Source organism: Talpa occidentalis, unplaced genomic scaffold (genome assembly GCF_014898055.3).
Source record: "Talpa occidentalis isolate TD23 unplaced genomic scaffold, MPIMG_talOcc4v2.1 talOcc4.3, whole genome shotgun sequence".
Lineage (NCBI taxonomy): Eukaryota > Metazoa > Chordata > Mammalia > Eulipotyphla > Talpidae > Talpa > Talpa occidentalis.
Window position 1 is genome coordinate 92,241,813 of NW_023603184.1, and position 14,037 is coordinate 92,255,849.

Below are 14,037 nucleotides of genomic sequence, written 5' to 3' on the forward strand. Positions count from 1 at the left end.
ACAATTGATATTTATATATCACTTTGTAGGTCTTTTAGACTCATAATTGGTCATGATCCTTAAAACAACCAAAGAATTTTTACAGAGCCTACTAAAACTCCTTAGTAAAGTGAGAATTCAGAATTCAGATAGGTTAAGAGTTAGGGCCTGAAGGGAAGCTGAGGAACACAAATTTAATTAATGTTATTTATCTCAGGGCTAAAATAAAAGTCTCCTGTATCCTATTCCTATAAACCTTATTAAGACATTTTATTAACTATTCACTTACTTTCTTACAATACCTTTAGTATGCATGCACTATGTAAAGCACTATGCGTAACACTATGGAGAATAAAACTTGTACATAGGTATGGATTATAAAACAAATACTAAAAAGAAATGGTATGTATATCAATATGCCACAATAATGGTATAATTACTTGGTTTTCTACAGGTTTACAGATAGTAAAACTTAGCTCCAATTAAACAATCTGGGGAAGGATTTATAAAAGAGGTAGGATTTGAACTTGATCAAGAAACACGGCAAAATTTATAACGTTGAAGAAAAGGCAGATTAACATTAGGATGAACAGAATTTGGAAAAGCATAGTATGCAAAGACAGAGGGAAGAAAGTAGATTGGTCTATGAAAATTCATATAGTAGAAAAAGTGTGAAGATATTTTGAGTTCAGATTTGCACAGGGCCTTGAATTTCAGGCTACATGCACAGTTACAACATTATCTTATAGGCAATAGGGAGTTGTTTAAGGTTTAGAGTAGAGACATGATATGACGACAGAATCTTAGAGAAGGAGGGGATTATATTCAGCAAAATTGCAGACAGTGTAATAATTCACATATATTGAAAAAGAACTTATTTCAGTAATGTGGAAAAGATACTTCATTTTGAAGGGAAAGTTGATGTCCTGATGTCCTAGACAACAGCATGCTTACATGTCCAGGTGTATCAATTCATCTTAATTAAAATGGCTCAATTTTTGTTTTGCCTTTTTTCATCCAAAGCCTCATAGTTGATTCTTATAGTTAAGGCAAAATTACTCACTTGGGCATTTCTTACTCTGTGCTTAAGCTTACGAAGACTCTGCACTTGGATATCAACTGACTCATAATCTTGTCATTTTAAAATTAAATTTCTATTCTAATACTTTCATTCCAAACAAGTTCCTTCTCCTGACTCCTTTGGTTTAGTTTAGAGAATCACAATATTTTTACTGGGGAAATTAGTTCATCAAATTTATCTCTGATTTCATGTTTATGCCATACTCAATAATTGTCATACTCAAGATATCCACATCTTCTCTTTCCTCCAGTCTATACCTGAATTTGAGTGCCCTAATTTTTTACTCAGGCTACTGGAATGATCTCACAACTCATGTCTCCACCCCTGTTATGCCTATTCCATTGGTATTTTGTTCCCAGATTACTTACTTCAATAAATAAGCCTGAATTAGGCTCGGCCCTCAAAGAGCTCAGTGATAAAAATGATCATATATGCCAAAAAGTATGATATTAAATAGTCTATATAATATTTCCCTGTTTGAGTCCTTAAGCTCTTCATTTTTATACCTTTAATGGCTTTGATCTTACTCCCTGGTTTGCAAAGCCCTGATATTTTTTGGAGTTGCTTTTGGGGTAACTTTTAGATTAGAAAGTAACTGGACAGAATAGAGATCTATATGGAAAAGCCAGGAGTGCCCCAAGTACATCAAGCAGAACAATTCTGTTTCTGTCAAATGTTGAGGTCCTGCACACGATTTTTATTTTTAAAAAATGGTGGTTCCACTGTAACTACTTTATACATTGTTTTAGTCATCTATGTGATTAATCGATCCTCTTTTTTTCAATGGACTATAAACTTCTACCTGAGATGGATTATAAATCTCTGTCTAGATTATAAATCTGCATGTCTAGAAATGCCTGGTATATAAACATTGAAAAAAAAATTTGAAAGCAGTTTTTGCTTCCATCTAGTACCATAGGGCAATACCTATATCCTGAAGCTTGTAAGACTAGCATAACACTTTTGGGCCCATCAGAATTTAAATATTTGAAAATGCCCATATACAATATTTTGAAAAGTTCAATTCTAGTATAGCTTACTGGGCACAAAAATGCACTAAATATTGTGCTAGTTAATATAACAAATGGAGCCAGAAAAAGGTAAACTATCAAGGACTGTGTGTTAACAAAACTCAATGAAGAAAAGATTTCAAGGTGAATGGGGATTATGCTAAGGATTTTGAATTTAAGCAAGTTACTTCCAGAGGTACTGTCAGAATGAATGTTTGTTGTAAAGATTAAGGAATAAACCATTTCTTGAAAAGTTTTCCAGTGGAAGGAAGAAGAAATGGAATAGCAGCCATGAAGGTAACACAGGTAAAGAACTTCATCCAGTAAACAATAAAAAGAATAGGTTATATTTGATGTCAGAAAGCAATAGAATGAAAATCATAGAGAAGGAATATTTATCAGTGGTAGGAGCATTAAAAATCAAAAGAAATGAGAATCAAGGTTTTATAATGTTTCTCCATTATGCAAATTTGATTTTGGAAGCACAAAATTTAGTAAAATATAGGAATAACAGGATTTTTAAAAACTTTTAAAAAACGTAGTAAGTTAATAATTCCTACCTTCACCACTCTCCATGCCTTCTACAAAAATTCCCCCACACTGGGGAAGAATCCAGTACCGGCGTCTATAACGATCCTGGCCAAACATCATTGAACGTAAAGAGTGAGAAGCATCAAAGAGTTTCCTTCTGTACTGACTTTGTTGCTGTTTAAAAAAATGAAGCACATCATTGAGCTCTGGATGTTAATTCCTTTAAATATTAATATATAAGCAACATCATACTTACGCTTTCAGAGTAGGAAAATTTCATTACTGGGGAAAAAAGATATAGCAAAGGGGCTGAGGATTACATACTTACTTCAGTTTCAGTAATTTATAAAAGTAGAAATTAGTTTGATGGTAACGGGAATATTACTGTTGCCAAGGATTAAAAGGATAAATTTTATAAATTATAAATTAGAGCCCCTAGTTTTTTATTAGGTATCAGGTATCTTACAAAGCATGATAATGAAGTGATCAAGTATTTTATTGAGCTAAAGCAAACTGGCTTAATTCTATTGGTTAGAGAATATAACAAATAATGCAAACATATGAAATGGACCATATCTGTATTTGCTTAATTTTATATTCATGCTGCACACCTTGCCAACATATGACTAAATTTAGGGGTTGCACTGTGATCAATATAACATAACATATAGCTATCTTAAACACTTAAAAATGTCATAAATATACTAAAATGAAATAAAACATAAAATGAAATAAAACATAAGATGCTGAATTACCATGAAATTTGACTGAATTTTTAAAGTAATTTAATTCCAAAATAATAAAACCAAGCATTTATTGCTATATAAAGAACCAAATAATACAGGTTTTTTCCTTCAAAAGTGCTGAAAAATTTTAGTATTGTGTCTAAAGAGACAAAATTTTAACTTTGGCATTGTACTTTTAAGATTTAATTGTAAGAATATTTCTAGTACTCCTTTAATTACTCACAAAAAGCTTGTTTTATTGAACAGTCAAAAAAAAAAAAAAAAACTAATCCCAGGCAGATTTTTTAAACACTGCAAAAAAAGGAATAAACTTTTATCTGAAAAATACTTACTTTACTTAGTTTTTCAATTTGTTTTTCTAGCTCTTCGACACTTGCTGCTTGGTCACCTTCATCCTATATATAATAAAATACAATATCATTTACCTGTTTTTTGAGATTTATTTATTCAATCAATTAGCAAATATTTTGTGAAACCCCTTTCTATGCAAAGTACTAAGATAGACATGCAGAAGCAATTAAGACTCAGTTCTTGCTCCTTATAAACTAGTAATCTCATAGGGTTAATAATCTGGGAGGGAGAGACATAAAATACACATCACCATTGACTAGTAGGAAGCTATTAGGGCTTCAAAAGAGGTAGATATTAAAAATGGTGGAGTTCAGGGAAGTGTCGGATTACTTCCAGAGGAAATCTACACCAAAAGGGGCTATGTGGAAGTTGTGTTTTAATTAGCTGCTGACAATTAGCTGCTGTCTAATTGAAAATTAGTAATTTGACAAATTACTAATTTGTCAATTAGAGGAAAGGGTAGGGCATTCTAGATTTTGATATATCTTCATATGAAAACATGAAGTGAGCTGAGAGACATGCAAAGATGGTTTAGAGCTAAATTGTCTAGAGTGGTAAATACTTGACAATGGAAAATAAAGTGGTCCTTTGAGGGAGGTTAAACATCAGAACTCTGCTTTATGACAAATATGGCAATACTAGTAAGATTCTTGGAATAGGGAAAGACTTCATGTCTTGATAGATTGAAGAGTGAGAAGAGGGAGTCGTCTTTGAGTTAAAGGGTTATGAATTAGTCAAGGGCAGTTATTTTCCAATTCAACACTCATAAAAATAAAATACTTTAAAAGACACATCTGGTCTAAAAAACATTAATAATGATTTTCAAGTAGTCTATTTATAAAGAAAAAATGAATGGTTTATTAATTCTCCATGTGGAAAAACAAAGTCAGGGGAAGCAAGTATTTCTGTAAATAAATCCTAATATAAAGGGGTAACAACCCAGTAGGATACATTCATATCCCAATACAGAGTTGTCAAATTCATGAGTTAACACTTTAAAACAATTTATATTAAGTGCTGAGAAGGTATGCTAATTCTGACAAAAGGTGATTAATATTGGTCAGAAAGGTTTAATTCCTCCTATAACAACAACTCCACTGGGAAAATGAAACAAATTGCTTATAAATGATATCTTAAGTTTAGGTAATTAAATTCTGATACCCAAATTATGTTTCATACATTATTTGTTACAGGATAAAAGTATATGATCCAGTGGTATCAAAAATACAATATTATGAAAAGATTCATTTCTGATAGGAATCTCAATATAGTCTCTGTTGGTACTCTTAAAAGAAGTAAAGCTCACTGCAGTTATTTTTATCATTATGGTTTAAAACATAACATTGGTGGGGATTTATGAAAACATTTTTATTTATGTATTTTTACTAAAGAGAAATGTGCAGCACATGATCTTATAATTTCTTCTATATTAATATCCAGATTAAGTGAGTAATTTGGTAAACCATTGGTCTTGATTAGATATTGTTTTCATATTCCATCAGTAAATTCACCCCTCTAAGCAGTCTTCATTGCCCCAGTAACACTCAAGTTGCTGTCCCCCTTTGTCTGGGAAGTACCCTTTCTTTCCAGACACAATACAGCCATCTTCATTTTCTCACTTTCTATTTTCATCCAATCACAGTTTGACTTCTAGTCTCATTCTTTAACACAACTGTGTTGACGTTGGCTACCAAGGACCTCTATGTTGCCAAACTCAACACTTTTAGTCTTCATTACACTAGACGCACTGCTCTGACATAGTTTCTCTCTCTATTCTTATTGAAATGTCCAGTTTTCTTGATTTTTGTTATTACTGAATGTATAGAAAAGAATTAACAATTCTTTAGCAATTAATAATTTGAAATGTGTGCTTACAAGGTTGGCCCTTGGTTTGTGTCTAGGAATTTGTTGTTGGCAGGTTCCCCTACTCTAACTGATACGATTGGTTCATAGGACCAAAACATTGCTAATAATCTGGTTTATACTGAACACCTGCATTTCTTCTGAGAGTCTGCAATTTTGGCACATGCTATACAGAGTATGTCTATGTGACCCGCTCTTAATTAAAAACCTTGGGTTTTATTTTAGTATACATTTCATGAATGTTAGAATTTATTCCTGGAAAAATTAAGTTCATCCTGTGTAACTCCACTGGGAAAAGACTCTCAGAAGCTTGAACTCAGTTCTCTATACTTCAGCCTATATGCCTTTTCTGTTTGCTAGTTTTGCTTTATTTCCTTTTGCTGTAATATTCATAACCATAGCATAATTACATACTAAGTGCTATGAGTCCTCCTAGTGAATCACTGACTCTGAAGATGATCTTGGGGATCCCCACATATTACAGAAATCCCCGAACTCTTTGACTGTTCCTTCTTCAACAGGAAGTCTTGCCAGCTCATTCCAAGTACTGACAATTCCCTAGGGTTCCAACCTCAGTTCAGTACCTGAGTCACTAAACCAATCTTACTGTGCAAACTTACTCACATCATGATTTTAAACTATTGTCTATGTGTTAATAAATTCCAGATCCATATTTTAAAGACTAAGGTCTCAAATTTTTAAGTCCAAATGACTATTGAACTTACACATCGGTACCTGAAACTCAAGACATCCAAAATAAATCTACAATCATTTCCTATTTTCAATGATCTGTTTTCTACTTCCCTCCTTCCCCATCATCTACTTATTTCTCCTGATTTCCCTATCTTAGTTAATGCAACACTGCATGCAGTATTCCAAGTAATACAGTTGGGAATTAGATGGGAATAAATCATACCTACCCTTCCATTAACCTACAAAATTCATCTTCAAATACTGCTTATTCTTCTGCCTAGATATTTATTGTATCCTTTCCTCTTTTTTCATCAGAATTACCACTGGTTTAGTTTCAGGCCCGTCAAATTCATCTAAACTACTACAGTATTTCCTAACTAATCCTACCAATTCTAATCTTGTTTTACCAGATTTACTTTAGGTTTCAAATTTGAAAGAGCTGCCACAATGAGCAACTTAAAAAATCAAGTCTGACTATATGTCATTTCCTACTTACAACCCATCAATAGCTTCTTATCACCAAAAAAGTACAAAAACCTAGTTCAGAGTTGTATATAAGACTCTGTAGCAAAATTGAAGCACTTGTTTGTCCCTTCAAACACCCTGTGGTATCAGGTGTCCATGCCCTTGCTTGTGTTATTTGCCTGCCTGGAACATTTTACCATTCTCCCCTAGGCTAGCAGTCAACCCAGACTGTCATCTAAGCTAATGGGTCCAAAAAAACCTATGTGAGAATTTACTCCTCAGAAAGTTAAATGCCCTTCCTTTGTACCTGCCTCTTGGTACAAAAATTGGCTAAATAGAATTTCAAAGCAGTTAATAGAACCCTTTACATGTTTTTGTTGCAAATCTTTCTGAGTAAGACTGTAAATTGTGACAGACTTTCAGTGCCTTATTCATCTTTGATCAAGTGTCTAGAGGTTGGCACATAATACTTTTTAGTACAAATACATTAAACTCAACATGACAATACTTTCAAGGCAAGAAGTATTACATAAATACAAAATAGTATGTTAACACAATGGAAGAGAATGCCAAAAATAAATAATGCAAAGTTCTTTAACGAATTCTTAGATGATTAAATAGGAAGAAAAATTTAAACTTCTTTCATTCACTGTAACTGTATATATGTAAAAATTCTATTCAATATTTACATAAGCATCACAAATTAGGTGGCTGCTATAATATTCATTTTATGGGTGAAGAAAGTGAGGCAAATATTTACACCTACATCCATTTCAGTCTAAATGCTATGCTATTTTTCATGTTATATAGTTTTAGTTAAGTATTAAAACCAATTTGAATTTGATTACCTCATCTTCACAGATATCAGTCTTCTTTCCTTTCTTGTCTTCTTTATCTTCTTCATCCTCATCATCTTCATCAGCCTGATCATCACTATCATCTTCATCATCATCATCATAATCACTGTCTCCTCCCTTCCTTCTTCGCTTGCGTCCTGGAGTAGGTGTGCCCAATGGATGCTGTTCTTCTCCAAGATCAATGCCACCTGAAGTGTCTCTTTTGCCTGTTTTCTTAGCATGAATGATTCTGAGCCTTTAAAAATAAAAATATGATGATATATTAGAAAATGATTCTCATTATACTTTTTAAAGAGCCTAACATGAGTTTTAAGCAAAAATAGCTTATAGTATCTCTCTCATAGTAAGCAATAATTTAATGACAATAAAAATTAGAATTAAGGAATCTGAAGAAATATGTTTGAAGAAATCATAGGCTATATTAACTTTCAAAAATTATCCTGATAGCCCTTTGTAATTAGAACATATTTTAAAAAATGAAACTTAGAAAGCTGAAAAGACTAATTCTAGCAACAGCCAACTAACAATTACTATTCACATACTATTAGATTGAATAAATTTCAATTCAAATTACCATAAAGAAACTATCCTCTTAATAAAAGTCGAAAATTTCAGCATTATATTTCCTAGCAGGAACATTAAGTTTTAATGTTGAGTATGTCTGAGTATGTTAGACTCTCTGTAAATGCAAACCTTAACTAGAAAGCAATTAAGAAAAAAAGTCATAATTCCAAACAGACTACACTCATGACAAAAGTAACCTGATAGAAAATGTAGTCCCTTGACTTCTTGGAAAGACAAAAAGATAAAATTAATTTCTTCTGTGTATGAAGCATATAAACTCAATCTCAATATATTTTTGTCCCTTTACAAATTCTGGCCCTGAGTTTTACTAATTTCATGTCTCATCTTAATTAACCTGTACCTTTTCTAGTTCTTAGACAAAATAAAGTTAAATTCTATCTTTGTAATTTTATGTTTTACTGGAAATTTGTACAAAGGGAAAGCAGTGCGTTAATTTTAATAAAACAGGACTTACTTGCGGAGTTTTCCTTCTACGACCCATTTATCTCTCCTCAGGTTTGACATATAGTCTATGTTCTTGTCAATTTCACTGCCAATGCAAAAATTTATTAGAAGACATAAATTATCCATTATGCAATGCATTAATTTGGTAAGCAAAAGTGATATTTGTCAATGAATAGTAAAAACAAATGCAAAATATATTAATAAAATGTCATGGCTAAGAGATGTATGGAAAACTTAAAATGTTCACCAATGGTAAAAATGCATGAGTGAAATGTTTCTATTGACCTTTTCCTGGAAAAACAATGGACTAAAAGTAACATAATTAAAATCTATAAAATACAGATTAGCAAAAACAAGATGAACATGGATTTTGCTCACTGAATTTTGAAACATAAAAGAGAAGGACTTAAATTTTGATTCTTAAGTGAGATTAAGTACTTTTTAAAAAAAGGTATAAATTAATTACCAATAGACTAATAACATTAAGGTTGCATATGTGCATAATACAAAGAAATGTAGCTAGATAATTCTATGAATAGAAAAGTAGGTCATCATCTATCCTCAAAAGATATCAAGGAAAGAAAATCTGGATTCTTGGAAAGCTGCTGGATACTGATGCCATAGGAAGAAAAATATTTTTACATTTTATTATATAGAGAATTAACTATTAAATAAATAAAACAAGCTATAAAGATGATATATAGACAATCCAAATTTTCTTTTCAAAAAACTGCAAAGGATTCTATTAAAATATTCCTAGCAGGGCTTCCCTAGTGGTACAAGGGGTTAAGCATAGCGCTGTGAAGCTGTCCACAGCCTCTGCAGCATGAGTTCAATGCCCTGTCAGGGAGCTACCCACATGGCACAGCAGACCTCTCCCGACTCGCCCACTGCTCCCCTCAGCAGTGTACTTCAGTCTATCTGCCTGTTCTGTTCCCCACTCTGTATCTAGTGAATCCTCTCACCTCCCACACCTCTGGCCTGTACCCAAATTCTTGTATGAATAAATAAAATCTTTTTAAAAAATATTATTAGCAGTCATCCTCAAATGGTAAAATTAAGCATAGTTTCCTTTTTTTTCTTTGTGATAATCTATATAGCTTCCAAATTTTGTAAAGCAAATTTTATTATTTTGTGATTATATAAGTTCAATATAGAAAAAAATCAAAAGAAAAATATGGATATATGCTCACCTCACCACACTCTTGCTACATGCCAGTTCATTGATCAGGAAAGCCAGGACTGAGGCTTTCTGTGCTGGAGTGTGAGCCTGAAAAGCTTTGGTCTTCAGGCTTTCAGTAAGCTCAGTTTGTCCACAGTGGGCTTCCATAAAAATCTGCAAAATCTCGGAAACATTGTCTCGATTCACACCAACATTCAGCAAATGTTCTCCAAGCGCTGTCTTGGCCTATAAAAGTTTGGGATATTTGTTATTATCATCATAAGCTTTCGTAACAAAAACATTAAGACTTTAAAATATTGGTATTATAGGTGTGTGCAGTATTACTGACAAGGGCTTTATTCACATTTTCAATAAAGAGATAAAAATGGGCAACAAAGGATAAAGAGCTATGCAAGTATTTGTATTTTTCTGTTCCTTCTTGAAACCCTTGGCTAAAAGTTAGGCAGGGAGAAGAGTACGTAAACTCAAGGGTTAAAATCATCTATCATACCTTCTTTGGCTACAGAAACTATCCCAAGCTTTCTAGACTTTATCTATCAGTAGTGGTTATGGGGAGGTTCAAAAGTGCTATTGTTGTGCCATGAGTTTTACTGCCTGGTATAATAAATGAATATGGAAAATGAGGAAAAATAGCATGTGCATGTAGAAGCAGAGCTCTCATCAATGTTATTTAGCACAAAGCTGACTAAAATGTGAATCTTAATTGGAATTTGGGTAAATTTGAACTTATTGAGTAACTACTAAGGAGTATAGAATCTTAACGTGCTCTGCAGGTGCCTTGATTAATCTGTTATTCAGTGATTCAGAGAGAACATAGTAAAATTTTAAAAGACATACACAAGTCCTAATTGCTTTATGAACTCTGTTTTGTGGAATATCACATGGGTACTTTGCCTTATAACAAATTGTTTTTTGCCTAAAGTAAGAGGAAAAAAGAATAACTTTGGAATGATTTATCCCTTAGGTTTTATGAGCACAGATTTCTAGGTTTGTAACAATTTTAACCTAAAACAAACCTTCATTTAATTTTATATGACATTATGTAGAAAAAAATTGAATCAGTCTATAAATCTTCTGCTAAAGCAAGACATAAATGCACTGAGAGTATATATTAAAAAAAATACTTTGCATTTTTTTTTTTACCTTGTATCCTGTAATTAGACCTGGATCACATACAGCAGCAGAGAGGAGCCTCACAAGCAAGTCTTGAACTTCACCCATGCTGTCCCCTATATTTAGCAATCCCTCTTGAAGAACACTCAGGTTTGGAACATCAATATTCACATCAAAGCCCAAAACTTTACCAAAGTTTCGTAAGAACTGGACCACCATGAGACAGTCTGAAAATGTACTCCCAGAGAGAACAAGTCCTGGAATACGAGGCAACTCTGGCAAAGGCTATGTGAAATAAAGAAATACATAAATATATTAAAAATAAGTTTAAAAAATAAGTATTTTTTAATTGAGGTTAACAGTGGTTTATAACACTGTATGTGATTCAGAGGTATATGATCACATGTTTTCACATAAGCCCACCTATTTTATATTTTCTGAAGTAAAATAAATTCCTATCTTTCAATCTCTTGTTGATTGATTTCCCTTGTAATTGTAAATTCCATAGAAACATTTCTGCAACCAACATGGTACTAAGCATCCTCAAAGCAAGTAACCATCAGTAAACATTGATTTAACTCAATAGAAACTTAGATCTCTACAAAAGAGAACACTAAGTTAAATTAACTTACATGCTAATAAAACATGGTTATATAACTGGAGCACAAATTAGATAACTGAAGAAATAAAGATTTCAAAAGTACTTTATTCACAGACATACTTAGGTGGCTCATGCACTCTTCTAAAGATGGAGACTGATTTATAGTTCACACATTTTTGGTAGCTCAGAAACTAACAGTGTGCATCTTTCAACTGTAGGACAGAGTGTGGTACCATCTTTGGCTAATGAATGCAGATACATTACAAGGTCCAAATCTATGGCCTAGCCAGAACCTGGATTTATTGCAACTAACAATCTTTAGGTTTCCCTGTATGTAGTGAACCACTGAGTTTCAGTATTAAAATTAGAAAGCTGGGGCCTCCCTGTAGCGTAGGGTTGAATTTGATCTCTGGCCAAGGAACTAACCCATATGGCACAGCAGACCTCTCATTTCTTGCTGGCTATTCCTCTTAGCAGCGTTTTTCCGTATATCTGCCTGTTTTGCTCTCCACTCTGTTTCTGTTGAATCCTCCCACCCTCCATACCTCTGGCCTATACTCCAGTTCTTCTATGCAAAAATAAATAAAAATTTAAATAAATTAATAAAATTAGAAAGTTGCCTTTTTTGCTAATTCGCAAATATGCTCCTATATTTGTATTTTAATGACCAAATTATAATCAGTTGTCAAGGACATTTAAAAAAATTAAATGAAAAGGCAAGCTCAACAAAAAAAAAATACCATAAATGCAAATTCAACAATAGTATTTACAATTTTGATTGGGGAAAAAAGTGACTTGTAAATATTTTTATTTATCTGACTTGGTACTTGTTAAAAATGTTCTGCCACCCTGCAGTTAGGGAAATAACTAAGCAGGCCTTTTCTACTAATACTGTGTGGAAACACAGAATTATGGATAATAAGCTGATCTTTAATGTTCCATTTGAGTCTTCTTTCATGGAACCATTTGATATACACATTTCTTTACAATTCTAAAATTTTGAGTAACCAAAACTAGTAAAAATAAGGCTTAAAATGAACTTATATATTTGCTATAATGCATACAGACTTAGATGAAAATAAAAGGTGCAAGACAATAAAACTCACTTAGGAAAACAAACTGCTCACTATGGATTATTAAATGTGTTAACTACACGATATATATACATATTCTGTGCTTAGGAAATTTTAAATCTCCATGTGATTGAAAGTAGTACATATACTTTTGTTATTATTTAAAAGCATTTATGCTAAGTAAATATAATTAAATCTCTACGAGGGTATTAAAAGTTAGCTTTCAGCACCTTAGAAAAGAGCTTTCATAAATCAAGAGATAATCATTTGTTATCGGATGAATATGTAATAAGTAAATAGGGATGCTGCTGATGAGTATAATAATATTATCGAGATGATATGCATTACCGATATAATTTTCTAGAAATACCATCTTTATATATACAATTGATCTCTATTCATAAGTACGTGAAGTCATGCCGGTTACCATGATAATTTTGCTCTTTCCAAGTTTCTACTTTTATGTTATCTTAGCATTACATATCTGTGAAGCACAATGGAAAACACAAATGAAGTAATTTGGCTGGACATATTTCTTGGCTTTCAAGATAAGCAGTATGAACTCAAGTTTAATAAAGTGGAGCTTAAACCAAGTTGCCAACTTATTTTGTGATCTCCGGTAACTTCCTTAGCCTCTTTGTGTCTCAGTTTTCTCATGTATAAATGAGGATAAATAACAGCACCAGAGGATCATGGGGGGAAAAATTATATAAAGCACTTATTAGCATAGTGTCGGTATACAGTAAATATACTTAATAAAAGTTACTTAATAAAGAAATGAAGGAAGTTATAGATTATTAACCCTGATTTATTTAAATATTTATGAATACTTGAGGAGGAATTAGATCTTTCTGATTTTTCTAAATGCCTGGAAAGAACCAAAGGAAACAGGGAAAGTCTATCTACTGACTTTTATAATTCTTTTTTGTAGGCCTCTGCCAATATTTCTACTTTAAACGATTTGCAGTGTTCCAGTTATATATATTAAGAACTTTCATTACCAGTGTAGGAGTGCAAAAGAGATTTATCGGTGGTCATTTGGATAGGCAGATTGACAGACTTGGAAATCCAATAATCTTAGTTAAAAATGAAAGACTTTCATAATGGCAGCTCTGGCAAAGAAGGTAGGTGAGACTATAGTAAAAATTAAATGTATTAATGAGTGGTTTACATGATAAATTACCTTTTGGTCTGCTAAGCACATGTCTTCATTAGGCTTCTTTAGTTCTTTTGCCATTTCTAATTCTAATCTTCGTTGTTCTAGTTTACGCTCTTTATTTAGTCTTTTCTCATCACGTTTTTCTTGTTTCAACCGTTCTTTTTCCTTAAAAAGAAAATCATGACCACATATTCTCTTTAATCATTATATGTGTTTGCAAATATGATATAAAAATCCAGTAAAAATTTAAACAGCAAAGTGTCATTATTTCGTGATCAGAATTCTCTAAGGAAGTTTAAGGAT

At 32.4% G+C, this 14,037-nt stretch overlaps 1 protein-coding gene across 17 annotated transcripts in view; it reads right to left on the reverse strand.

Moving 5' to 3' along the window:
• The window catches only part of BAZ2B (bromodomain adjacent to zinc finger domain 2B), a 294,239-nt gene that overhangs the window by 21,312 nt on the left and 258,890 nt on the right, over window positions 1–14,037 (reverse strand). For all 17 annotated transcript variants that reach the window (XM_054699766.1, XM_054699765.1, XM_054699764.1 and 14 more), the window contains 7 exons: window positions 13,759–13,899; window positions 10,932–11,186; window positions 9,799–10,013; window positions 8,616–8,690; window positions 7,568–7,811; window positions 3,680–3,742; window positions 2,631–2,775 (listed from right to left, as the gene is read on the reverse strand). In XM_054699766.1, coding sequence (XP_054555741.1) covers window positions 2,631–2,775; window positions 3,680–3,742; window positions 7,568–7,811; window positions 8,616–8,690; window positions 9,799–10,013; window positions 10,932–11,186; window positions 13,759–13,899 — 1,138 coding nt within the window. The remainder of the gene's footprint in view (window positions 1–2,630; window positions 2,776–3,679; window positions 3,743–7,567; window positions 7,812–8,615; window positions 8,691–9,798; window positions 10,014–10,931; window positions 11,187–13,758; window positions 13,900–14,037) is intronic.